At 45.0% G+C, this 26,147-nt stretch overlaps 1 protein-coding gene across 1 annotated transcript; it reads left to right on the top strand.

The window, feature by feature from the left end:
* Positions 1–3,378: 3,378 nt before the first annotated feature.
* LOC141106897 (uncharacterized) lies at positions 3,379–25,606 on the top strand. Its single transcript, XM_073597825.1, has 15 exons — positions 3,379–3,459; positions 3,928–4,087; positions 4,576–4,955; positions 5,042–5,243; positions 5,360–5,448; positions 5,556–5,628; positions 7,087–8,358; positions 9,916–9,971; positions 17,806–17,848; positions 17,965–18,062; positions 18,159–18,359; positions 18,445–18,604; positions 18,721–18,818; positions 18,908–19,037; positions 20,659–25,606. The coding sequence occupies exons 3-15, from the start codon at positions 4,869–4,871 to the stop codon at positions 22,371–22,373; spliced, it is 4,224 nt and encodes a 1,407-aa protein (XP_073453926.1). The 5' UTR covers positions 3,379–3,459; positions 3,928–4,087; positions 4,576–4,868; the 3' UTR covers positions 22,374–25,606.
* Positions 25,607–26,147: the final 541 nt, after the last annotated feature.

Here is a 26,147-nt window from a genome sequence, read left to right as displayed (position 1 = left end):
TCCTGTAAGATGAAAGGACTTGTCTCTCCCTCTACACAGGGGTCTCCTGTAAGATGAAAGGACTTGTCTCTCCCTCTACACAGGGATCCCCTGTAAGGTCAAAGGACTCGTCCCTCTACATAGGGGTCTCCTGCAAGGTGAAAGGACTCGTCTCTTCCTCTACACAGGGATCTCCTGTAAGGTGAAAGGATTCATCTCTTCCTCTACACAGGGATCTCCTGTAAGGTGAAAGGACTCGTCTCTTCCTCTACACAGGGATCTCCTGTAAGGTGAAAGGACTCATCTCTTCCTCTACACAGGGATCTCCTGTAAGGTGAAAGGACTCATCTCTTCCTCTACACAGGGATCTCCTGTAAGGTGAAAGGACTCATCTCTTCCTCTACACAGGGGTCCCCTGTAAGATGAAAGGACTTGTCTCTCCCTCTACACAGGGGTCCCCTGTAAGGTGAAAGGACTTGTCTCTCCCTCTACACAGGGGTCCCCTGTAAGGTGAAAGGACTTGTCTCTCCCTCTACACAGGGGTCTCCTGTAAGATGAAAGGACTTGTCTCTCCCTCTACACAGGGGTCTCCTGTAAGATGAAAGGACTCGTCTCTCCCTCTACACAGGGATCCCCTGTAAGGTGAAAGGACTTGTCTCTCCCTCTACACAGGGGTCTCCTGTAAGATGAAAGGACTCGTCTCTCCCTCTACACAGGGATCCCCTGTAAGGTGAAAGGACTTGTCTCTCCCTCTACACAGGGGTCTCCTGTAAGATGAAAGGACTTGTCTCTCCCACTACACAGGGGTCTCCTGTAAGATGAAAGGACTCATCTTCCTCTACACAGGGATCTCCTGTAAGATGAAAGGACTTGTCTCTCCCTCTACACAGGGGTCTCCTGTAAGATGAAAGGACTTGTCTCTCCCACTACACAGGGGTCTCCTGTAAGATGAAAGGACTCATCTTCCTCTACACAGGGATCTCCTGTAAGATGAAAGGACTCGTCTCTCCCTCTACACAGGGATCCCCTGTAAGGTGAAAGGACTTGTCTCTCCCTCTACATAGGGATCTTCTGTAAGGTGAAAGGACTCATCTCTCCCTCTACATAGGGATCTCCGGTAAGGTGAAAGGACTCGTCTTCCTCTACACAGGGATCTCCTGTAAGGTGAAAGGACACGTTTCTTCCTTTACACAGGGATCTCCTGTAAGGTGAAAGGACTCATCTCTTCCTCTACACAGGGGTCTCCTGTAAGGTGAAAGGACTCATCTCTTCCTCTACACAGGGATCTCCTGTAAGGTGAATGGACTAGTCTTCCTCTAAACAGGGGTCTCCTGTAAGGTAAATGGACTTTTCTCAACACAAGAGTCCACCATAAGCTGAACATATTAAGCTCTCTGTAGAGGGGTCCCCCATAGGGTAGGCTCCTATCCCCCATACAAGGGTCTCCTGTAAGGTGAACAGACTCCTTTTGCCTCTATAAATGGGTCCCCTTTAAAGTGATTAGGGTCCTCTCTCACCTACACAGGGGTCTCCTGTAAGGTGAACAGACTCCTATCCCCCACACAGCAATCTCATGTAAGATGAACTCACTCCTATCCCCACACAGGGGTCTCCTGTAAAGGTGAACGGACACATATACCCCAACAAATGGGTCCCCAGTAAAGGGAATGGACTCTTCTCTCCCTTACACAGGGGTCTCCTGTTAGGAGAACAAAGTCATCTCTCCAGCACGGGGTCCCCTGTAAGGTGAACAAACTCTTCTCTCCCCCATACAGGGCTACCCTGTAGGAGGGGTCTCCTCTGAAACTCATTTCTCCTCAGTTCAGCATATTATGTTACTTTGGTCTGGATTCAATCCACAATTAAACTTTCTGTAATGCATAGAGAGTCTGAGTTGGTGGAGTGGTGGTTTTGATGGACATCCATGGAACAGAGCAGTATGGAAAGTCTGATTTTATATCCTTGTGTTCAGTTTCCATTTCTTTTTTCTGAATCCACAATATCTCCTTCCTTCCTGCAGAGGAAGGAACAAGCAGGGGAGGTTTTGAAGCTGGGGTGGAGGGAAGGGGGGGGGACTGGTGGACTAATATCTTTTCATATTAGTATACTTGCACCAACACAGTAGAGTACTCTCCGTGGTGCTTTTTTTTATTTGCACTAACAGTTAACCTTTAAAGACAAACTTTCGGGGGTCCACCTTCCTTCGTCTTCTAAGTCCAAGCAGTAATGATACACAAATCTTTGGCAAAATCATTTGTCTTATAACGGAACTAAACTTTCGCCGTCACTGGATCTTTATTGCAGAAGAGACATGCAGTACCTATTTTACAATAAAATACACCGACCTGCCTGCTCTCAGCATTCTCCAGTACATAAACTGAACTTCACATGTGCAATTCAGCTTATATCTCCAGTACGGTCCTTGTGTGCTGGGATGACTGACCCATATGCAGGAGTGACATCATTTCAGGTTGGTCAATGTATATTGCCAAAGCCCAGGCTGGCCCATGGAGATGGCTGACGCCCAGGCTGGCCCATGGAGATGGCTGACTTTCAGGGTGGCCCATGGAGATGGCTGACTTTCAGGGTGGCCCATGGAGATGGCTGACTTTCAGGGTGGCCCATGGAGATGGCTGACTTTCAGGGTGGCCCATGGAGATGGCTGACTTTCAGGGTGGCCCATGGAGATGGCTGACGCCCAGGCTGGCCCGTGGAGATGGCTGACGCCCAGGCTGTCCCATGGAGATGGCTGACGCCCAGGATGGCCCATGGAGATGGCTGACACCTAGGCTGGCCAATGGAGATTGCTGACGCCCAGGCTGGCCAATGGAGATGGCTGACGCCCAGGACAGCCCATGGCGATGGCTGATTCCCAGGCTGGTCAATGGAGATGGCTGACACCTAGGCTGGCCAATGAAGATGGCTGACGCCCAGGCTAGCCAATGGAGAAAGAGGGATAGAGGGACATTGCTCCAGATCAGGGACAGTCCCTTGAAATCAGAGACAGTTGGGAGCTATGCTGAAGCTCAGGCTGGTCAATGGAGATGGCCAAAGACTGGCACGCAGCAGAAGATGTTGGCGATGTAGAAGGAAGGGGACCATTGAAGGAAAACTAAGTTTATCTAGACCTTCAGGTATCAGTACTGCTTGGACCTAGAAGAAGGAGATAGACTCCCGAAAGCTTGCCAAATAAAACAACTGTTAGGATAAAAAAAAGAGGATCATGAAGAGTACTCAACTACATTAATAAAATATCAAGCTTACACATTTTTATCAGAACTATCAAAACTGAGCTGAAAGGGCTCAACATAATGGGAGCATGTATTACGACCAAGTGACCAAAGTCTGTCAGTTCCTGTATTCTCCACTAGGGGGCTATTTAACAGGAAGTAATGTCACATACAAAACAGGAAGTTCCGGGTTAAAGGTGAGTTGGGAGGAAGTAGAGAGGAGACATTCCTGGAACTGGCAGCAGAGGAGGTAATAAGATATTATTTTCTGATTACAGCTAGTAACCCTCCCCCCCTCATGTCCGTCCTCTTCGTCCATAGTCACTGTGATGTCTTTTATCAATAAAGGTCACCATCCCACATATAATAAGTAGATTTATCCTATTCCTTTCTATAGCTCTAACATATACCATGGTGCTGTACAGAGAACAATGAGCCAGTCACATCAGTCTCTGTACCAGAGAAGCTTACACTCTAATGACCCCCCCCCCCCCCCATAGTCACACACTTAACTTGTCCAAGGCTGAGCTAGGTGGGTCTGGAGTCTTTCTAAAATTAAATGGTTTTAGGTGGAGTTCATAATTCTTTAACTTAGCATGTCGTCCTGTAGGTTTTAGTCTGTAGAAACCATTTGTAATTCATGAACATCATGGCAGTCAGGAATGGCTGTTTTACGTATGTATTGTGTAACTCCCATATGATTTTTTTTTTTTTTTAGATTGGGTAGGCTCTAGGAAGAGAACAACTCAGAAACTTAGAGTAAGGCAACTGTGGAAAAATATCCATATGGACTAAGTGACCACAAGATGGGCAAAAGTCACGTGGCCAAGAGGATATTAGATCTTACCCTGGAGATCATCTACCTGCTGACCGGAGAGGTGAGGAGGATTCTGGGAGGTCATATGACATCACTCTTATCTCTATTAATAAAACACAGACCTGACCGGAGAGGTGAGGAGGATTCTGGGAGGTCACATGACATCACTCTTATCTCTATTAATAAAACACAGACCTGACCGGAGAGGTGAGGAGGATTCTAGGAGGTCACATGACATCACTCTTATCTCTATTAATAAAACACAGACCTGACCGGAGAGGTGAGGAGGATTCTGGGAGGTCACATGACATCACTCTTATCTCTAATAATAAAACACAGACCTGACCGGAGAGGTGAGGAGAATTCTGGGAGGTCACATGACATCACTCTTATCTCTATTAATAAAACACAGACCTGACCGGAGAGGTGAGGAGGATTCTGGGAGGTCACATGACATCACACTCTAAATTGCAGACATATCTAACTACAGAGGTGACAATACTATGAGACTGTAAGCAATGATCATGTTCATGGTCTCTTTTAACATAGGATTATGAAGTAGTAAAGAAGACATTTAACGAGGCTTTCACACCTACCAGTCGGTCCCATGGGCCACCCAACATCACAATGTCTCCTCTTCCCTCCCTGAGAACAGAGGGAAACACCAAAATGATTCTAGAAGTCACCAAGAAGATGATGGAGCTGCTGACAGGAGAGGTGAGCGGTGCCGGGAATTCTGGGACATTATCCAGTAACAGACAAGGGATGTGTCTGGATGGTGACTGTATCATTGTGTGTGTCAGGTTCCTATAAGGTGTCAGGATGTCACTGTCTATTTCTCCATGGAGGAGTGGGAGTATTTAGAAGGACACAAGGATCTCTACAAGGACATCATGATGGAGAACCACCATGTACCACAGCACCCCCAGGTAGAAGCTTAACAACCAATGCAATCTGTGTTGCAGGCCGTAAAACTGCTTCTATGTTACTATTATATTTTTTCTTTCACATTCAGAGTGGAAGCCTGACTGATTTGAATATTATTGTTAAAGAAGAAGTTAACGATGAAATAGATGAGAATGATGACACCGAGGAGTCGGTGGATTCAGAAGGACACCCTGACTATTTCTCCATGGAGGAGTGGGAGTATTTAGAAGGACACAAGGATCTCTACAAGGACGTCATGATGGAGAATCAGCCGCCCCTCACATCACCGGGTAAGAGGAGACTTTATTGTAAAGGAGAGAGCAGTACGGAGGGTCCACCTAGATCCCCCATCATCTGATAAACACATAGAAACAATGTATTCAGTCAGTGTGTGTGTTTCCTACAGGTGGATCCAGTAATGGGAAACCACCAGAGAGATGTCCTTGTCCTCTGGATTCCACACAGGGAGATCACGCCATCCCTCACCATCATCAGGTAGGTGGGACTGAGCATCTAGAGTTAAAAATAGACCTCAAACTAAGAAAATGTAATGCTTTTCTGTATTATTCAGTAATATGTTATTTGTCTTTCTCTGATTTTAGGATGAAAAACAGATTGATATAAAAGTTGAAATTAAAGAAGAAGAGGAGGAATCTTTTCTACATAGTAGCACATGTAAGATATAAGCATTATATTCAGAAACAGCCCACATTTTCACTCTACTTATTCACGTTTAATATGTTCAGATTATCCAAAGAGGTGGAGATCCTGTACACCATCTGAAAGGTCTACCTCCATTTTCTCAATATAATGCCATGTTCCCAACAAATGAGGTGGAGATACTGTACACCATATGAAAGGTCCATCTCCATTCCTCAATATAATGTCATGTTCCCAACAAATGAGGAGGAGATACTGTAGACCATCTGAAAGGTCCATCTCCATTCCTCAATATAAAGTCATGTTCCCAACAAATGAGAAAATACTGTACACCATATGAAAGGCCCATCTCTATTCCTCAGTATAACGTCATGTTCCCAACAAATGAGGAGGAGATACTGTACACCATATGAAAGGCCCATCTCTATTCCTCAGTATAACGTCATGTTCCCAACAAATGAGGAGGAGATACTGTACACCATATGAAAGGTCCATCTCCATTCCTCAATATAACGTCATGTTCCCAACAAATGAGGAGGAGATACTGTACACCATATGAAAGGTCCATCTCCATTCCTCAATATAAGGTCATGTTCCCAACAAATGAGGAGGAGATACTGTACATCATATGAAAGGTCCATCTCAATTTCTCAATAGAACGTCATGTTCCCAACAAATGAGGAGGAGATACTGTACACTATATGAAAGGTCCATCTCCATTCCTCAATATAAGGTCATGTTCCCAACAAATGAGGAGGAGATACTGTGCACCATATGAAAGGTCCATCTCCATTCCTCAATATAATGTCATGTTCCCAACAAATGAGGAGGAGATACTGTAGACCATCTGAAAGGTCCATCTCCATTCCTCAATATAAAGTCATGTTCCCAACAAATGAGAAGATACTGTACACCATATGAAAGGCCCATCTCTATTCCTCAGTATAACGTCATGTTCCCAACAAATGAGGAGGAGATACTGTACACCATATGAAAGGTCCATCTCCATTCCTCAATATAATGTCATGTTCCCAACAAATGAGGTGGAGATACTGTACACCATATGAAAGGTCCATCTCCATTTCTGAATATAATGTCATGTTCCCAACAAATGAGGTGGAGATACTGTACACCATATGAAAGGTCCATCTCCATTCCTCAATATAACGTCATGTTCCCAACAAATGAGGAGGAGATACTGTACACCATATGAAAGGTCCATCTCCATTCCTCAATATAAGGTCATGTTCCCAACAAATAAGGAGGAAATGCTGTACATCATATAAAAGGTGCATCTCGATTCCTGAAAGTAATTTCACGTTTCCAATGAATGAGGTGGCCGTAGGTCCACCGCTGTTCTTTAGATAACAGAGCTCTGTGAAGTTTTTGATTTCTAGACTAACATACACCTCACTGCAAAAAAGGAAAAAATAAACATGCTTTATTTACAATTAAGATATTCCCTTTCAACAGATCAATCCAATGCCTGGGACACCTCAGAGGGAACTCCTACATCATCTCCAGAGCAAGATCCCTCTAAGCCTATAGAAGTGTCTTCTAAAAAGTCACATACGGTTGTGTACAAAGGCAACAAGAAATTCAAATGTTCTGAATGTGATAAATGGTTTAGGAAGAAGGCAGATCTTATTAAACATCACAGAGGACATAACGGGGAGCATCCGTGTGGGAAGGGTTTTACATTAAAGCCAGAGCTTCTTAGACATCAAAGACGTCACACCGGAGAGCGGCCATATTTTTGTCCAGAGTGTGGGAAATCCTTTGTAATGAAGTCCGAACTTCTCAAACATTTCAGAGTTCACACCGGGGAGAGGCCTTACTTGTGTTCGAAGTGCGGGAAAGGGTTTACACAGAAATATGCCCTCCTTGTACACCATAGAGTGCACACGGGCGAAATGCCATTTTCCTGTCAACAATGCGGAAAACGTTTCTTACGGAAAAGCACGCTCATCAATCACCAGCGCACCCACACAACGGAGCGTCCATTTACCTGTCTGGAGTGCGGCAAAAGCTTCAAACAAAGAATGTGCCTGGCCCGACATCAGAAGTTCTATATACATAGCGGTTCATTGTCGTGTCCCGAGTGCGGGAAAGCTTTTACAACCAAGTCTGACCTTCGCGTGCACCAGAGAGATCACACCGGCGAGAAGGTTTTCTCCTGCTCGGAGTGCGATAAGTCGTTCATAGCGAAATCGCAACTGGTTATACACAAGAGATCACACACCGGCGAGAAGCCCTTTTCGTGTCCCGAGTGCGGGAGATGTTACTCGCAGAAAGCCAGCCTCAGTAAACACCTCCACCTCCACACGGGGGAGAAGCAGTTCTTCTGCCCAGAGTGCGGGAAAGGTTTCGTTAAGGAAAAACACCTGATTTGGCACCAGAGGTGCCACCTGGGCAAGTACCCTTATCCGTGTTCCGAGTGCGAATATTCGTTCAAGCTGAAATGCGAACTGATCCTCCACCAGCGAGGTCACACCGGCGAGAAGCCCTTCTCGTGTCCTGAATGCGGCAAACGTTTTTCGCAAAAGGGAAACCTCAACAAGCATCTGAAGATCCACACCGGGGAGAAGCCGTTTACCTGTCCGCAGTGCGGGAAATGCTTTATACATAAGGCGGACCTGCTTAGACACCAGAGGAGTCACACGGGCGAGCACCCCTTTTCCTGTCCGGAGTGTGGAAAGTGTTACACGAGGAAAGAAAATCTAATTATACATCAGAAAAAAAATGGCCATTGATGCCGGAGACCGGTGTATGGTGACCATTCATGACGGTAGACCGGTCTATGGTGACCATTCATGACGGTAGACCAGTGTATGGTGACCATTGATGACAGTAGACTGGTGTGTATGGTAACCATTGATGACGGTAGACCGGTGTGTATGGTGACCATTCATGACGGTAGACCGGTGTATGGTGACCATTTCTGACGGTAGACCGGTGTATGGTGACCATTTCTGACGGTAGACCGGTGTATGGTGACCATTCATGACGGTAGACCGGTGTATGGTGACCATTGATGACAGTAGACTGGTGTGTATGGTGACCATTCATGACGGTAGACCGGTGTATGGTGACCATTCATGACGGTAGACCGGTGTATGGTGACCATTGATGACAGTAGACTGGTGTGTATGGTAACCATTCATGACGATAGACCGGTTTGTATGGTGACCATTCATGACGGCAGACCGGTATATGGTGACCATTTATGACGGTAGACCGGTGTGTATGGTAACCATTGATGACGGTAGACCGGTGTGTATGGTAACCATTTATGATGGTAGACCGGTGTGTATGGTAACCATTTATGATGGTAGACCGGTGTGTATGGTGACCATTCATGACGGTAGACCGGTGTGTATGGTGACCATTGATGACGGTAGACCGGTGTGTATGGTGACCATTCATGACGGTAGACCAGTTGAGTTGGTTGAATTATTCTGGCCGTAGAACAATCGCATGACGAAGATGAGGACATCATTAGGTTTGACGTTATACCTATAGCTATGCTTATGCTAGACTTTATCGTTATAGGCTTAGGAACCCTAGATCTGTCCCCGCCCACCCTAGAGTTTTTGGTGTTCCCAGTCTCTTAATATTCATCTCCTCTGTTAGGGTTTCATACCCCCAACACAGGGTGTAAAAAGAAGAAAAGAGGACCATTCTAGGAGGACATTACAATTTAGGAGGTAGAAGGACATAGCAGAACTTGTGGTTGGAAGACAGCAATTTTATTAGCTAAACTAACCCAACTAAATTAACTCCAGAAAAAAAAAAAATCCAGACGGCTCCACACCCATGGAAATTCGGGAAGAATGCTTTATTGTACAATCAAAAGTGCATAAAAGCACCACATATGCGATAGTGGAGGAGGGATGGACGGTTCACACGTTTAACACTCCAGTGCTTTCTCGAAAACCTAGATTTTATATGAAGTGACACAGTGGCGAACTGGGCTTGCGCCCCCGCATTGCATCAGAGAAGGAGTCTGATGTGCCGGCTTACCTGGATCAGTGGCAATATACACATAATTAAACTAACTATATCTGAAAGGCCAACCATGGCCAGGCTGTAGGCATTCACATATTTACATATTCTGATCAAGCGAAAATCACCTTAAGAAAAAAAAAAAAAAACATGCTGACCTCTGCAGCTGCGGGCGCTGTGGAGCAATTCATCCTCAAAGGCCACAGCAGAAACACTTTCACTTTTATTTTCCTATTCCCTTCCAGCAAGGAAGCAATGATTTGGCAGCTGTGCAGCTTCCTAATTTCTAATGTACAGGAAGAGGGGAGATCAGCATTGTGAAACCTGACCTTAACTACGTCATCACGTCTAGTGTGATTTTTGAGGATGAATTGTTTCACAGTGCCCACATCTACAGAGGTCAGTGAGCGAGTGTTTCCACTTAGTATACTGTTGGAATCTTCCTGTAATATTTCTTTAGGCACCATCCCTTTACTACCAATACTAAAATATCCTTCCTCCTAAGAAGCAGGAGAAGACCAGGACTTTTTTGACAGTATTTGTTGGTAGAAAATTACTTAGAACCCCCAAACATCTTATTTTTATATTATATATATATAGAAAGAGAGGGAGAGAGAGATTTACACAACATATTACCAAAAGTATTGGGACGCCTGCCTTTACACAGACATGAAATTTAATGGCTTCCCAGTCTTAGTCCGTAGGGTTCCATATTGAGTTGGCCCACCCTCGGCAGCTATAACAGCTTCAACTCTTCTGGGAAGGCCGTCCACAAGGTTTAGGAGTGTGTCTATGGGAATGTTTTACCATTTTTCTAGAAGCGCATTGGTGAGGTCAGGCATTGATGTTGAAAGAGAAGGCCTGACTCTGAGTCTCTGCTCTAATTCATTACAAAGGTGTTCAATCGGGTGGAGGTCAGTCAAGTTCCTTCACCCCAACCTCGCTTATCCATCCACTTTGTGCACTGGTCCAAATCATGTGGTGGAGGGGGGATTATGGTGTGGGGTTGTTTTGCAGGGGTTGGGCTTGGCCCCTTAGTTCCAGTGAAGGGAACTTTTAAGGGGTCAGCATACCAACACATTTTGGACAATTTCATGCTCCCAACTTTGTGGGAACAGTTTGGGGATGGCCATTTCCTGTTCCAACATGACTGCGCACCAGTGCACAAAGCAAGGTCCATAAAGACATGGATGAGCGAGTTTTGGGTGGAGGAACTTGACTGGGCTGCCCTCAACCCGATAGAACACCTTTGGGATGAATTAGAGCGGAGACTGTGAGCCAGGCCTTCTCGTCCAACATCAGTGCCTGACCTAACAAATGCGCTTCTGGAAGAATGGTCAAGCATTCCCATAGACTCCTAAACCTTGTGGACAGCCTTCCCAGAAGAGTTGAAGCTGTTATAGCTGCAAAGGGTGGGCCAACTCAATATTGAACCCTACGGACTAAGACTGGGATGCCATTAAAGTTCATGTGCGTGTAAAGGCAGGCGTCACAATACTTTTGATAATATAGCGTATTTACATATTCTTATCAAGCAAAAATCACCAAAAAAACCCCCAAAACATGCTGATCTCTGCCACTGGGGTCGCTGTGGAGCCATTTATCCTCAAAGCAGAAACACTTCCGCTTTCATTTTCGCTTTTGTATTTTCTGCCAGCAAGGATATTGTGTATATAGTGCATGGGAAGAGGGGAAAGCAGCATGATAAGACCTGACTTAAATTACGTCATAACTTCCACTGTGATATTTGAGGATGAATTGTTTCGCAGTGCCCACATCTACAGAGGTCAATGAGGGATTGTTTCAACACTTAGTATACTATTTGTGGAATCTTCCTGTAATATTTTTTGGGGTATCATCCCTTAACTACCAATACTACAATATCCTTCCTCCCAAGACCAGGCCTTTTCTGAGACTTATATATATATATATTTTATATATATAAATATATATATATATATATATATATATATATATATATATTTTTTTTTTTAGCAGAGGCTCTAGAGAATAAAATACAATTTTTTATGTGACACAATATTTGCGCAGCAATTTAAAAAAAAAAAATACACTTTAATTCATTTTAATGCAAAAAAACACCATAGATAACCAATTTTTTTTGGTAAAATCTAAAGATGATGTTACACCGAATAAATAGATAACTAACATGTCACATATTAGAATTGCGCACATTCGTGGAATGGTGCAAAACTATGGTACTTAAAAATATCCCTAGGTGACGCTTTAAATTTTTTTTCTTTTTTATACAGGTTACCAGTTTAGAGTTACAGAGGAGGTCTAGTGCTAGAATTATTGCTCTCGCTCTAACGTTCGTGGCGATACCTCACATGTGTGGTCCGAACGTCGTTTACATATGCATACGCGGCCTAAGTATATGATTGCTTCTGCTTGAGCACTTTAAAAAAAAAATTATTATTAATTTTATTATTTTCATACGGTTTCTTTAGTTTTATTTATTTTTTTGATCCCTTTTAATAGAAATAAGTTGTGGCAGGTCCTCTTTATGGATACATCTGGGGTCTATAAGACCTCAGTTATGTCCTCTACCTTGAAAGGCCTGAGATAAAAAATAAAAAAAACTGATCTCTGCTTTCCAGGGTAAAAAACTGGCAGTGTTTAAATTTTCCAGCACCAGAAGTGACACCATGACATCGCTTCCAGCCTCCCAGGAATATAGAGATGGCCAGGGACCATGCGGGCCACCGCCGGATCTGTTCTCCATGTTCCCGATCGCACTGGAGAGCCCGGAGAGGCACCGGAGGGTGACAGGGGGGGGGTCGTCCCCTCCCACTGCCTGTGAAAGCAATCCAGTGGCTCATGAGCTGCTAGGATGGCTTTTACAAGATAGGAAATCGCTGGATGAAAGATAAGATATATGGATGATGCCTGTAGCGGGACCCATCATCCAGATCTCACCACTTCAAGCATATAACGGCCTTCCGGCAGGAAGTGCTTGGTTGGTGCATGTATGTAGATTGGCATAATGTATCGACGCGTTTCGTAATCTTGCTTCTTCAGTATCCACGCCTTTATATATGCAACCAAACTTAATTTAAAGAAATTTTGATGCCCACTTTTAATTATGTAATAAAGATTTTTTTTTTTGTATTGATATATTAGTGTATGCTCCCTTGGTGGCACATTGAAAGTCAACTTTTGACCTCCTCCTGCTTCTTGGGAGGAAGGATATTGCAGTATTGTTTCCAACACTTCTTCACTGCTTGTAAATATGTAAATGTTTTATGGACATAGCCTGGCTAGTGGTATGAGACAAACTGTACAGTCACCGGAGTTGCCCTGCAGGAATCTACTTTCATCGTAGAGAAGAAGAGAGGTCCATAGACATTGGCTGAAGCAGTGAAGGGAGATCCCAGAAACACATTGGCTACCCTTTATCTCCCTGTTGTGAAATTGTTATCAGCACTAAAAAGGATCATGGACTCTTAAGACAAATGTTTGGTGCTCTGTTTTCTGCTTTTACATGGATTTCCTATTGCAGGTGGCCCTTACTTTGTGGAGGGCCATTTGTTCGTTTCAGTATAGTGGTCACAAGTAGTCAGGACATACGGTTGTCCTTTCGCAGGATGGTAGTCTTGGAGAAGACCATCTCCTTTTCTGATCCATAGAATAGAAATGAGAACAAAGAGGGGGCTGAATGGACTTGCATGGATATCTTGTAGCCCTTTCACTGCTGATCCTGATGAAGTGGCGTTATCTATGAAACGCATCGAGCACAATCTGTTACCGGTGAAATGCAACACTAATTATATTAAAAATATATAAGTAGTCTTTGTAGTGTGTCAAAGAATATTGTGCATCATATGTGACACTTTTAAACTTTTATATGATGTGATTAATAAATGTAGAGTTCTTTTTTTATAATCATGTGTCAGATTTATGTCTTTGGGTGCTGCCCTTGAAAACCTTTAGTTCTTTTTCTGCTGTAATCCTTTGGTGACCATTATCACAGAGACAGACAGGAAATGAGAATGCTGGATTTTTGATTCGTCATGAGAGCAAAAGACGAGGGGAATTCATCCAATGGAGGCAAACATGGCGGTGACAAAAGTCTAATATGGAGATTTCATCTAATTTCCTGTTGTGCCTTTGGGACAGAATGTGAAGGGAAATCCCTCCCCATCCTGACAGGAAAATATACCCTGATATGGGGTTAAACCCTTCCCTACTCTATCCAAAAATAAAATACTGCTCTTTTTTCCCCTCACACTTCAGTGCTCTGTGCTGGCACAGCTGAGTTAGAGCCTCACAAAGACATGCATTGTAGAAGAAGAGAGGGGGGCATGTCAGACCAGAGAGGGGGGCATGTTAGACTAGAGATCAGGGCATGTTCTACCAGAAGGGGGTCATGTTAGACCAGAGATCAGGGCATGTTCTACCAGAAAGGGTCATGTTAGACCAGAGATCAGGGCATGTCAGACCAGAGGGTGGGCACATCAGACTAGAGAGGGGGGCATGTGAGACCAGAGATTGGGGCATGTCAGACCAGAGAGGGGGGCATGTCATATCAGAGAGTGGGGCATGTCAGACCAGAGAGGGGGGCATGTCAGACCAGAGAGGGGGGCATGTCAGACCAGAGAGTGGGGCATGTCAGACCAGAGAGGGGGGCATGTCAGACCAGAGAGGGGGGCATGTCAGACCAGAGAGTGGGGCATGTCAGACCAGAGAGTGGGGCATGTCAGACCAGAGAGGGGGGCATGTCAGACTAGAGAGGGGGGCATGTCAGACCAGAGAGGGGGGCATGTCAGACCAGAGAGGGGGCATGTCAGACCAGAGAGGGGGCATGTTAAACCAGAGATCGGGGCAAGTCAGACCAGAGAGGGGGCATGTCATACCAGAGATTGGGGTATGTCAGACCAGAAAAGGGGGCATGTTAGGCCAGAGATCAGTGCGTGTCAGACCAGAGGGTGGGCATATCAGACTAGAGAGGGGAGCATGTAAGAGCAGCAATTGGGGCATGTTAGACCAGAAGGGGGCATGTCAGACTAGAAAGGGGACATGTTAGACTAGAGATCAGGGCATGCCAGACCAGAGGGTGGGCACAGACTAGAGAGGAGGGTATGTAAGACCAAAGATTGGGGCATGTCAGACCAGAGAGGGGGCATGTCAGACCAGAGAGGGGCATGTCAGACCAGAGAGGGGGGCACGTCAGACTAGTGAGGGGGCATGTAAGACCATAGAGTGGGGAATGTCAGACAAGAGGGGAAGGGCATGTCAAAGCAGGAGGGGGCATGTCAGACTAGAGAGAGGGCATGTAAGAGCAGAGAGGGGGGCATGTCAGACCAGAGAGAGGGGCATGTCAGACCAGAGAGGGGGACACGACAGACTAGAGAGGGGGCATGTAAGACCAGAGAGGGGGCATGTAAGACCAGAGAAGGAGATGTCAGACTAGAGAGGGGGGCATGTCAGACCAGAGAGGGAGACGTCAGACTAGAGAGGGGCACATCAGACTAAAGAGAGGGCATGTCAGACAAGAGGGGGGCACGTCAGACTAGAGAGAGGGCATGTCAGACCAGAGATTGGGGCATGTCAGACCAGAGATTGGGGCATGTCATACCAGATAGGAGGTGTACCAGACCATATCTGTTACTGAGTGCTGATTACTAAGGTCACTAGATCTAACTATGGTACTTATTGGGCTGTACAGCCATATTGCCACTCCAGTACAAGTGCTGTAACAGGAAAACTGCGTTAAGGCTAAAAAAATTAAAGTAAAAAAAACTGTCTTTTTTGTTACTTCTTATAAACTACACAAGGTGGGGATCTCATAAATAAATGGGGTGGTCTATGGTGAAAAGACGAGGAGGGAGGCAAGTAGAGAGGAGACATTGCTGGGACAGGCAGCAGAGGAGGTAATAAGATATTATTTCCTATTTACACCCTCGTCGTGGCCACCCTCATCTGCTGACTGACGTTCATCCATGGCCGAACCTCTCCCCTCATAAATGGCATTAGATGACTTTGACCTGATCGTGACCTCATAACACCATGTTGGCAATGTCCACCAGGTCAATGCGTGGAGTGGACAGAACAAGATAGTACACTAAATAGATACTACAATAAAATCTATTTAAACTTTATGAACAACGTTTCATATGACTGGAGGAGTTGTTGGCTCCTAAAGGTGAGGATGCCATTGGGTGCACAGTGAAGGACCTACTCAGAAAAATAATTTATATTGTTACCTTTATTCACTAAACTCTTTATACTGAATAGGAATTATAAGATCGCGCTCTTTACACGGCTCCACTTAGGGTTGCCACGTGTCTGGGATTCACCCGGACAGTCCGGGTTTTGAACCATGTGTCTGGGTTTTAGGCGGACTGAAACCCGAACACATTATTCGGACCGGGCTATGGCTCCCCAAGTAACCAAGATAGTCACACACAAATCTGTTGCCGTCTGGGAGCTGCGGGCAGCTGTCTGGTGGCAAATTCGGCATCACGGGGGGGGGGGGGGGGGGGGGTCGATGATGACATCAAGAGCAATTTGACCACACCCACTGTTCGCTCTGGCACGCTGTGCGCAACGCATTACTACTCTCCTTGGGGCATCCAAAGGTGTCCCAGGCCACTAAAGTACTTGGGTTTGGCTTGAAGAAAAGGTGGAGACCCTAGACTTGAAATCTGGACACAAGGTTGTAATCAAATGCCTTATTTCAATTCATCCTAATTTGCTTTATCCGTATAAAAATAAACGCATCCAGATGATTACTTGTTTATGGTAATTGGTGACCAGATTAAAACTGAGCTGAGATCGTAACGTGAGGAGAGATCACACTATTCCCGACGTGCAAAGCCTGCAATTCGTACATTCGCCACAGGGGGGGCTCGCAGACAGGAAGTGATGTAAGGCACAGACAGGAAGTGATGTCAGGTATAAAAAAAAGGAAGTTCCGGGTGAAAGGTGAGTCGGGAGGGATTAGAGAGGAGACATTGCTGGAACTGGCAGCAGAGGAGGTAATAAGATCTTATTTTATATTTACACCCAGTAAACCTCCCCGTCATGTTCCGTCCTCTTCCTCCATAGTCACTGTGACGTCTTTTATCTCCAGCAAGTGCTGCTACACACGTTTATAGTGTATGGATGTACACTATAATGTTCTAGAGCTCTGACATATACCGCAGTGCTGTACAGAGAACACTGAGCCAGTCACATCAGTCTCTGTACCAGAGGAGCTTACACTCTAATGTCCCCTCCCCCACAGTCACATCAGTCTCTGTACCAGAGGAGCTTACACTCTAATGGCCCCTCCCCCCACAGTCACACACTATTAATATTATACATTTATATAACTCTGACATATACCGCAGTGCTGTACATAGATGACCGAGTTCAGATTTATCATCTGAACGTTCTGTATTGTTCACTTACCCTGCCTCACACTGAGCCCAGGTATGTTTGGCTCCTCAATAATAACAACCAATCGCCATGGTGTGAGGGGAAAATGAGCTGAAAGACTAGTTTATAAGGGCGGAACAGATTAATGGAGTCACCGGAAAGAGAGGTTCCCCCTGGAGATCATCTACCTGCTGACCGGAGAGGTGAGGAGGATTCTGGGAGGTCACATGACATTACTCTTATCTCTATTAATAAAACACAGACCTGACCGGAGAGGTGAGGAGGATTCTGGGAGGTCACATGACATCACTCTTATCTCTATTAATAAAACACAGACCTGACCGGAGAGGTGAGGAGGATTCTGGGAGGTCACATGACATCACTCTTATCTCTATTAATAAAACATAGACCTGACCGGAGAGGTGCTGAGGATTCTGGGAGGTCACATGACATCACTCTTATCTCTATTAATAAAACACAGACCTGACCGGAGAGGTGAGGAGGATTCTGGGAGGTCACATGACATCACTCTTATCTCTATTAATAAAACACAGACCTGACCGGAGAGGTGAGGAGGATTCTGGGAATATATATATTGATTATATTTGTTTATTTTACACAGGATTATTAAGTGGTGAAGAAAATATCTGGTAAGCAGCAATCCTTTAGTCTACCCAACATCTCATTGCCTCCACCTTACTTTCTTACATTGGAGACAAAAAATTACCAAAAGATTCTAGAAGTCACCGACAAGATCACTGAACTGCTGAGGAGTGGGAGTATTTAGAAGGACACAAGGATCTCTACAAGGACGTCATGATGGACAATCAGCCGCCCCTCACATCACCGGGTAAGAGGAGACTTTATTGTAAAGGAGAGAGCAGTACGGAGGGTCCACCTAGATCCCCCATCATCTGATAAACACATAGAAACAATGTATTCAGTCAGTGTGTGTGTTTCCTACAGATGGATCCAGTAATGTGAACCCACCAGAGACATGTCCCCATCCTCTGTATTCCCGGGATTCCACACAGGAAGATGAGACGATCCCTCACCACCATCAGGTCGATGATTAACATTTGTTAAACAGATGTTACATTTGGGTCTGTGTGTCGGCTGGTTTGTAAACATTAATATTGATCTTTTACTGTTATTTTCAGACTGGAGACCTGCAGAATTTAAATATTCTTGTCAAAGAAGAGATAAAAGAAGAGGATGATGAGGATGGGGCGATGGAGGAGTTTAGAAAGGGAGACAAAGGTGACCCGATGGAGCCACCCAATAATAGAAACCCACCAGAGAGATGTCCCCGTCCTCTGTGTTCCACACAGGAAGGTCACACCATCCCCCACCATCATAAGGTAGATAAAGAAGAAGAAAATCCTTAACATTTTATGCAATTCGTTTTTTTTAATGCGGTCATTGATGTTATTTTTGTGATATTAGGGTGAAGACCTGATTGATATAAAAGTTAAAGCAGAAGAAGAAGAAGAGACATATGAGATGGGTGATCAGTCCATGGAAGAGGGTGGATTGATGGTGCCAAATAAGGAGGAGAAATCTTTTAATGCCATAATAGGGAATCAGCCGCCCCTCACATCACCGGGTAAGAGGAGACTTTATTGTAAAGGAGAGAGCAGTACGGCGGCTCCACCTAGATCCCCCATCATCTGATAAACACATAGAAACAATGTATTCAGTCAGTGTGTGTGTTTCCTACAGATGGATCCAATAATGGGAACCCACCAGAGAGATGTCCCCGTCCTCTGTATTCCCGGGATTCTACACGGGAAGGTCTCACCATCCCTCACCATCATCAGGTAGGTGGAGTTGGGCATGCAGAACCTGACACATCTTAATTTTTATTAAATCAGTTTTTCCCGTATTGACAGATGTTTTGTGATTTTAGTGTGAAGAACTAAAAAATGAGGTTAAAAAAGAAGAAGAGACAGACGTGAGGGGTGCTCAACAGCTTGCGGAGGAGGTTGGGATAATAGTGACTATTAAAGAGGAGGAATCTTCCCTAGAAATAGGTACAGGTGAGTGATAGACACTACAGGAAGAAACTGTACAAATGTTAATTTTATTTCTAATAGTGTGAAGTATGTCCATAGTCAAAAAAGATTCTATATCAGTCACGATAAATCTGGATTATAATATGGTACACCAGCACTGTATAGATACAATTACAACTGGCATATCTTATTATTTAGTAATGGTTCCTAGATGTGTGCCATAAAGTATTCGCTAACCCTTGACAGAGAAAATAGTTTTAATCGTTTCATCAGCACAAAGACCATCCTTACAAACAAACAGTATTAGGAATCCCCTCTGTATGAAAGGTCCATCTCCATTCCTCAATGTAACGTCATGTTCCCAACAAAGGAGGAGGAGATACTGTACACCATATGAAAGGTCCATCTCCATTCCTCAATGTAACGTCATGTTCCCAACAAAGGAGGAGGAGATACTGTACACCATATGAAAGGTCCATCTCCATTCCTCAATATAACGTCATGTTCCCAACAAATGAGGAGGAGATACTGTACACCATATGAAAGGTCCATCTCCATTTCTCAATATAAAGTCATGTTCCCAACAAATGAGGAGGAGATACTGTACACCATATGAAAGGTCCATCTCCATTCCTCAATGTAACGTCATGTTCCCAACAAATGAGGAGGAGATACTGTACACCATATGAAAGGTCCATCTCCACTTCTCAATATAAAGTCATGTTCCCAACAAATGAGGAGGAGATACTGTACACCATATGAAAGGTCCATCTCCATTCCTCAATATAATGTCATGTTCCCAACAAATGAGAAGGAGATACTGTACATCATATGAAAGGTCCATCTCCATTCCTCAATATAACGTCATGTTCCCAACAAATGAGGAGGAGATACTGTACACCATATGAAAGGTCCATCTCCATTCTTCAATATAACACCATGTTCCCAACAAATGAGGAGGAGATACTGTACACCATCTGAAAGGTCCATCTCCATTCCTCAATATGACGTCATGTTCCCAACAAATGAGAAGATACTGTACACCATAGGAAAGGTCCATCTCCATTTCTCAATATAAAGTCATGTTCCAAACAAATAAGGTGGAGATACTGTACACCATATGAAAGGTCCATCTCCATTCCTCAATATAACGTCATGTTCCCAACAAATGAGAAGGAGATACTGTACACCATATGAAAGGTCCATCTCCATTCCTCAATATAACGTCATGTTCCCAACAAATGAGAAGGAGATACTGTACACCATATGAAAGGTCCATCTCCATTCCTCAATATAACGTCATGTTCCCAACAAATGAGAAGAAGATACTGTACACCATATGACAGATCCATCTCCATTCCTCAATATAACATCATGTTTCCAAAAAATGAGGAGGAGATACTGTACACCATATGAAAGATTCATCTCTGTTCTTCAATGTCATCTATGTCCATCACTGTCTCATTAGTTTTCCACTGTTGGTTTGGTTGCATTGTACATTTCTGATTCCTTTTCTTTGGTGTTATGATTATACTATAGCCCAGTAAAAACGTTCACTTTCTTGAGCAACAGACATTATCCATAAGTGCACAACGTTATATAATAAACATGCCATAAACTATAAAATCATATTTTTTTCCTTCAGATGAACATGATGTCCAGAGCATTTCGGAGTTCCATCCCAACCAATTATCCATTAAATGTGAACAGGATCTGGATAAACATCACAGAGAACACACAGCAGAGTGTCTGTTTTCCTGTTCCGAGTGCAGGAAATGTTTTAGGTCAAGAAAAGACCTAGTGAAACATCAAAGATGTCACAGCGAAGAACAGATCGTTGACAGAAGTGAGATTCTCTACTCATGTCCAGAGTGCAGGAAATCCTTTAAAAGACATTGCGAACTTCGTAAACACCAAAGAGCCCACGTGAAAAAGTGGCCTTGCTCAGAATGTGAGAAAACCTTCTTTACGAAACTAGAACTCAGTAACCACCAGAGAGTTCACACTGGCGGGGAGACCTTCTCGTGTTCCGAGTGCGGGAAATATTTCAAGTCAAAATCTCGACTCTATACGCACGATAAACAGTGCCACCGCGAAAAGCAGACGTTGGGTTATTCGTGTTCCGAATGCGGGAGATGTTTTGGCAGAAAAAGCGACCTTTGCACGCACCGGAAGTCGCACGTCATAAAGTGGACCTGCTCAGAATGTAAGAAACCCTTCACGACAAAGAGGGACCTCGTTAGTCACCAGAGAACTCACAACGGGGAGAACTTTTCCTGTTCTCAGTGCGGGAAGAGTTTTGGAAGCAAACACGGACTTACCGCGCACCGAAAGGCTCACATGAGCAACTGGTCTTGCTCGGAGTGTGAGAAGACCTTCGTAACGCAACTACAACTCATTAAACACCAGATCATTCACACCGGCGAGAAGCCCTTCTCGTGTTCCGAGTGCAGCAAAAGCTTTTTCTGCAAACAGAGCCTCAGGAATCACATGCTGATCACCCACGAGAAGCAGTTTTCCTGTCCAGAGTGCGGGAGGTGTTTCCCTTACCGAAAGTCTCTGCTTGACCACCAAGCCACTCACATGGGCGACCCCCCTTACGCGTGTCCCAAGTGCGAGAAGTCGTTTGATTCAAAGTCCGAGTTTGCTCTGCACCAGGCGGTCCACGACGGCGCGACGTTTCCGTGCTCGGAGTGCGGCAAAACGTTTCTTCGTAGGCCTCAACTCGTCATACACCAAAGGAACCACACCGGCGAGAAGCCGTTTGCTTGTCCCGAGTGCGGCAGAGGCTTCACCTACAAAGCCCTCCTCAGATCCCATTTGAAGACCCACACCGGCGAGCCTTTACTCTCCTGCCCAGACTGCGGGAAGAAAATACGGGGGAAAAAAAGTCTCATCGTCCACCAGAGGATCCACACGGGCGAGCGTCCTTTTCCCTGCCTGGAGTGCGGCAAGTCCTTCAAGGCCAAGTTCACACTCACCGCCCACAAAAAGATACACCTCGGAGAGAGGAGGTTTACTTGTTCCGAGTGCGGGAAATCCTTCTTGAGAAAGCTGCAGCTCATAACGCACCAGAGGACCCACACCGGCGAGAGGCCGTTCCCGTGTTCCGTGTGCGGGAAAAGCTTCGCTCAGAAAGGGACCCTCGATTCCCATTTTAAACTCCATATTGGAGAGAAGAGGTTTTCTTGTTCGGAGTGCGGGAAGTCCTTCTTGAAAAAATCGCAACTTGTCTCGCACGAGAGGAAGCACACCGGCGAGAGGCCGTTCTTGTGTTCCGTGTGCGGGAAAAGTTTTACTCTAAAATGGAGCCTCCAAACCCATTATAAGCTCCACCCTGGAGAGAAGCCAATTTTATGATCAGAATGTGGGGAAGGATTTAAACAAAAATTCGGCACCGGAAAAGTCACATGGGCGAGCCTCCTTTTTCAAAGTGCGGGACATGTTTCATGCAGAAAGAGGTTCTAGTTAAACATCAGAGGGCACGGGGACACTGAAGGTGGAAACAAATTGAAGATATTGGTTCGTAGAATGTATTGTAGCCTTGTGTGACATAGATGAGGAGGACTCAAAGCATGTCCAAATGCTACAAGCACCAGACCAATGGTGGAAGAGTCCAAAAAATGCTTTTATTTTTCATAGAATGGTCATATAACATCCAATGGGTTTTGGGGGCCACTCCCCCTTCATCAGCAGGGCTTTTTTTCCTCAGGTACTGAGGAATAGGTGCAGGTACTCCCCCTTTTCGAGTTACTTGTCTCCACTCCCTACCCACCTCTGAGCACAATACCTTGGTTCCGCCCCCTACCCACCTCTGAGCACCATACCTTGGTTCCGCCCCCTACCCACCTCTGGGCACCATACCTTGGTTCCGCCCCTACCCACCTCTGGGCACCATAACTTGGTTCCGCCCCCTACCCACCTCTGGGCACCATAACTTGGTTCCGCCCCCTACCCACCTCTGGGCACCATACCTTGGTTTCTCCCCCTACCCACCTCTGGGCACCATACCTTGGTTCCACCCCCTACCCACCTCTGAGCACCATACCTTGGTTCCGCCCCCTACCCACCTCTGGGCACCATACCTTGGTTCCGCCCCCTACCTAGAATATACAGAACCAAGTATCGTTTTTGGTGCTAAGCAGTTCTTATGGAATTTGCTAATGAAAGGCAGTAAAATAGGTCACCTACAGCCAGCAACAACAGACCTCCTCAGCAACAATATATCTGCCCAGCAACAATAGATCCACTCAGCAACAATAGATCCCCCATAAACAATAGATCCTCCACAGCAAAATACCCCCAGCAATAATAGATCCCCACAATAGACCCCCTCAGCAACAATAGATCTCCCTGGCAACTATAGATCCACTCAGCAACAATATATCTCCCCAGCAACATTAGATCCTTCCCAGCAACAGTAGATCCACTCAGCAACAATATATCTCCCCAGCAACAATACTGTAGATCCCTCCCAGCAACAATAGATCCACAATAGATCCACTCAGCCCCAATTTGTTTCCCCAGCAACAATAGATTCACTCAGCAAAAATATATCTCCCCAGCAACAATACATCCATCCCAGCTACTATAGAGCCACGCAGCAACAATATATCTCCCCAGCAACAATACTGTCGATCCCTCCCAGCAACAATAGATTCACTCAGCAACAATATATCTCCCCAGCAACAATACTGTCGATCCCTCCCAGCAACAATAGATTCACTCAGCAACAATATATCTCCCCAAGCAACAATAGATCCATCCCAGCAACTATAGATATCCACAGCAACAATAGACCCACTCAGCCCCAATTTGTTTCCCCAGCAACAATAGATTCACTCAGCAACAATACATCCATCCCAGAAACTATAGATCCACTCAGCAACAATATATCTCCCAAGCAACAATAGATCCACTCCGCAACAATAGACCCCCCAGCAATAATAGAATCCCACAACAATAGATCAATGCCAGCAACTAGAGATCCCCACAGCAACATTAAATCAACTTAGCAATACTATATCTCCCAAGCAAAAATAGATCCCACATCAACAATAGACCCCCCACAGCAACATACCCCCAGCAACAATAGATCTCCCTTGCAACTATAGATCCCCACAGCAATAATAGATCCACTCAGCAATAATATCTCCCCAGAAACAATAAATCCCCCCAGCAACAATAGATCCTCAGCAAAATACCCCCAGTAACTATAGATCTCACAGTATCCAGCATCAATAGACTCTCTAGCAGCCAGCAACAATAGCCCCCCCCCCCCCACTCAACAGTCAATCTCTCCCATCAATTGACCCCCCCCCAAAAAAATGTATCTCCCCCACCAACAGCAATAGATCTCCCCAGCAACCATCGATCACCCCCCCCCAGCGACAATAGAGCCATCAATAAACCCTTCAACACTTCCCAGCATCCTTTAGTACAATATACATTCAGTGCTGGAGGTGCATTCCCCGCGTTCCCTCTGAAAAAAAGCCCTGGTCATCAGGCCCCCCCCCCCCTTCATCAGCACCCCCTCCGTGGTTCCCTGCATCAAAGGTCTTCAGGATGGCGAGGGGGAGGAGACCGCTAAACATTCATTCCTCAATCTACTGTCCAGTGAATGAAGTTGGAAGCAACGATTTTGTCACTTCCGGTTTCAGATGGAAGCAGCTAACCAAGCAGGAGTTTTGGCGATCAGAAATCTCACGTCGGTCAAAGGAGATTTTTTTTGGGTTCCTTGTTGTGTTCTGAGTGTAGCTAGCACAATGAATGAATATCACCTACCTTGGAGGTCTCGTGGTAAAGTGCCCTCCTTCATGGTCCAAACACTGGAGACCTTTCCAAGTGCCAAAAGGATTATATTATATATCGATCCCATTGTGGGGTGCCAGGAGGTATTTTTGTGTACTGCATGGGATGAGAAGCCACATGGTAGGGAAGCCATGTTTATGCTCTGCGAGGGTGGAATATTATTAGCTGTCTCTCGGAGATCTCACATTAGTAAAGGGTGATTTTTGAATTCTTTGTTTGCTTTCTAAATGCAGCTAGCATGTTATACAGATATCACAAACATTGGTGGTCTCATGGTGAAGTGTCCTCCTTCATGGTCCAAACACTGGAGATGTTTTGTGCAAGGTTTTTTGAGGCAAAGTTGTCACATGGATGAGGATCTATGTGTACGCTCCGAGTGCCAAAAGAGTTCTACATCGATCACATCGAGGGGGGAGGAGCAAAGCATTTTTGTGTACTGCATGAGATGAGAAACCATATGGGAGGGATGCCATGTTTATGTTCTTCAAGGGGGGGGGGATAATATTGGCTGTCCATCAGAGATCTCATATTGGTCGAATTTTGCATTCTAAGTGCGAGAATATCTATTTCTATCATGTCCAGCCATATGCCAAGGAACTGACCTGGTGATGGGCAATATTTTTGTGTTCAGAGTACCAGAAACCTATAAAAACCACACCTTGAATTCAAATCTCCTAAACCATACAAAACATGGCTATGTAATAGAAGATTCCACAATCATTGGAAGAGTCTTTATTGTTTTACTGTATAAACAAGATATTAATAAAGTCGCTATTATTATACATTCTAGTGTTTGTTTTTGAAGAATCCAGCTCTACCCCATCAGCAGATTGACCACCATCCATGGCTGAACCTCCCACCACATAAACATTATCAGATGACTTTGACTTGACCACCATCCATGGCTGAACCTCCCACCACATAAACATTATTAGATGACTTTGGCTTGACCACCATCCATGGCTGAACCTCCCACTACATAAACGTTATCAGATGACTTTGACTTGACCAGCACCAACCATGGCTGAGCCTCCCACCACATAAACATTATCAGATGACTTTGACTTGACCACCATCCATGGCTGAACCTCCCACCACATAAACATTATCAGATGACTTTGACTTGACCACCATCCATGGCTGAACCTCCCACCACATAAACATTATCAGATGACTTTGACTTGACCACCATCCATGGCTGAACCTCCCACCACATAAACATTATCAGATGACTTTGACTTGACCACCATCCATGGCTGAACCTCCCACCACATAAACGTTATCAGATGACCTTGACTTGACCAGCACCAACCATGGCTGAAC

Source organism: Aquarana catesbeiana, linkage group LG08 (genome assembly GCF_042186555.1).
Source record: "Aquarana catesbeiana isolate 2022-GZ linkage group LG08, ASM4218655v1, whole genome shotgun sequence".
Classification (NCBI taxonomy): Eukaryota; Metazoa; Chordata; class Amphibia; order Anura; family Ranidae; genus Aquarana; species Aquarana catesbeiana.
Note: the sequence above shows the minus strand (reverse complement) of the source record. Positions and strands in the feature narration are given on the sequence as shown.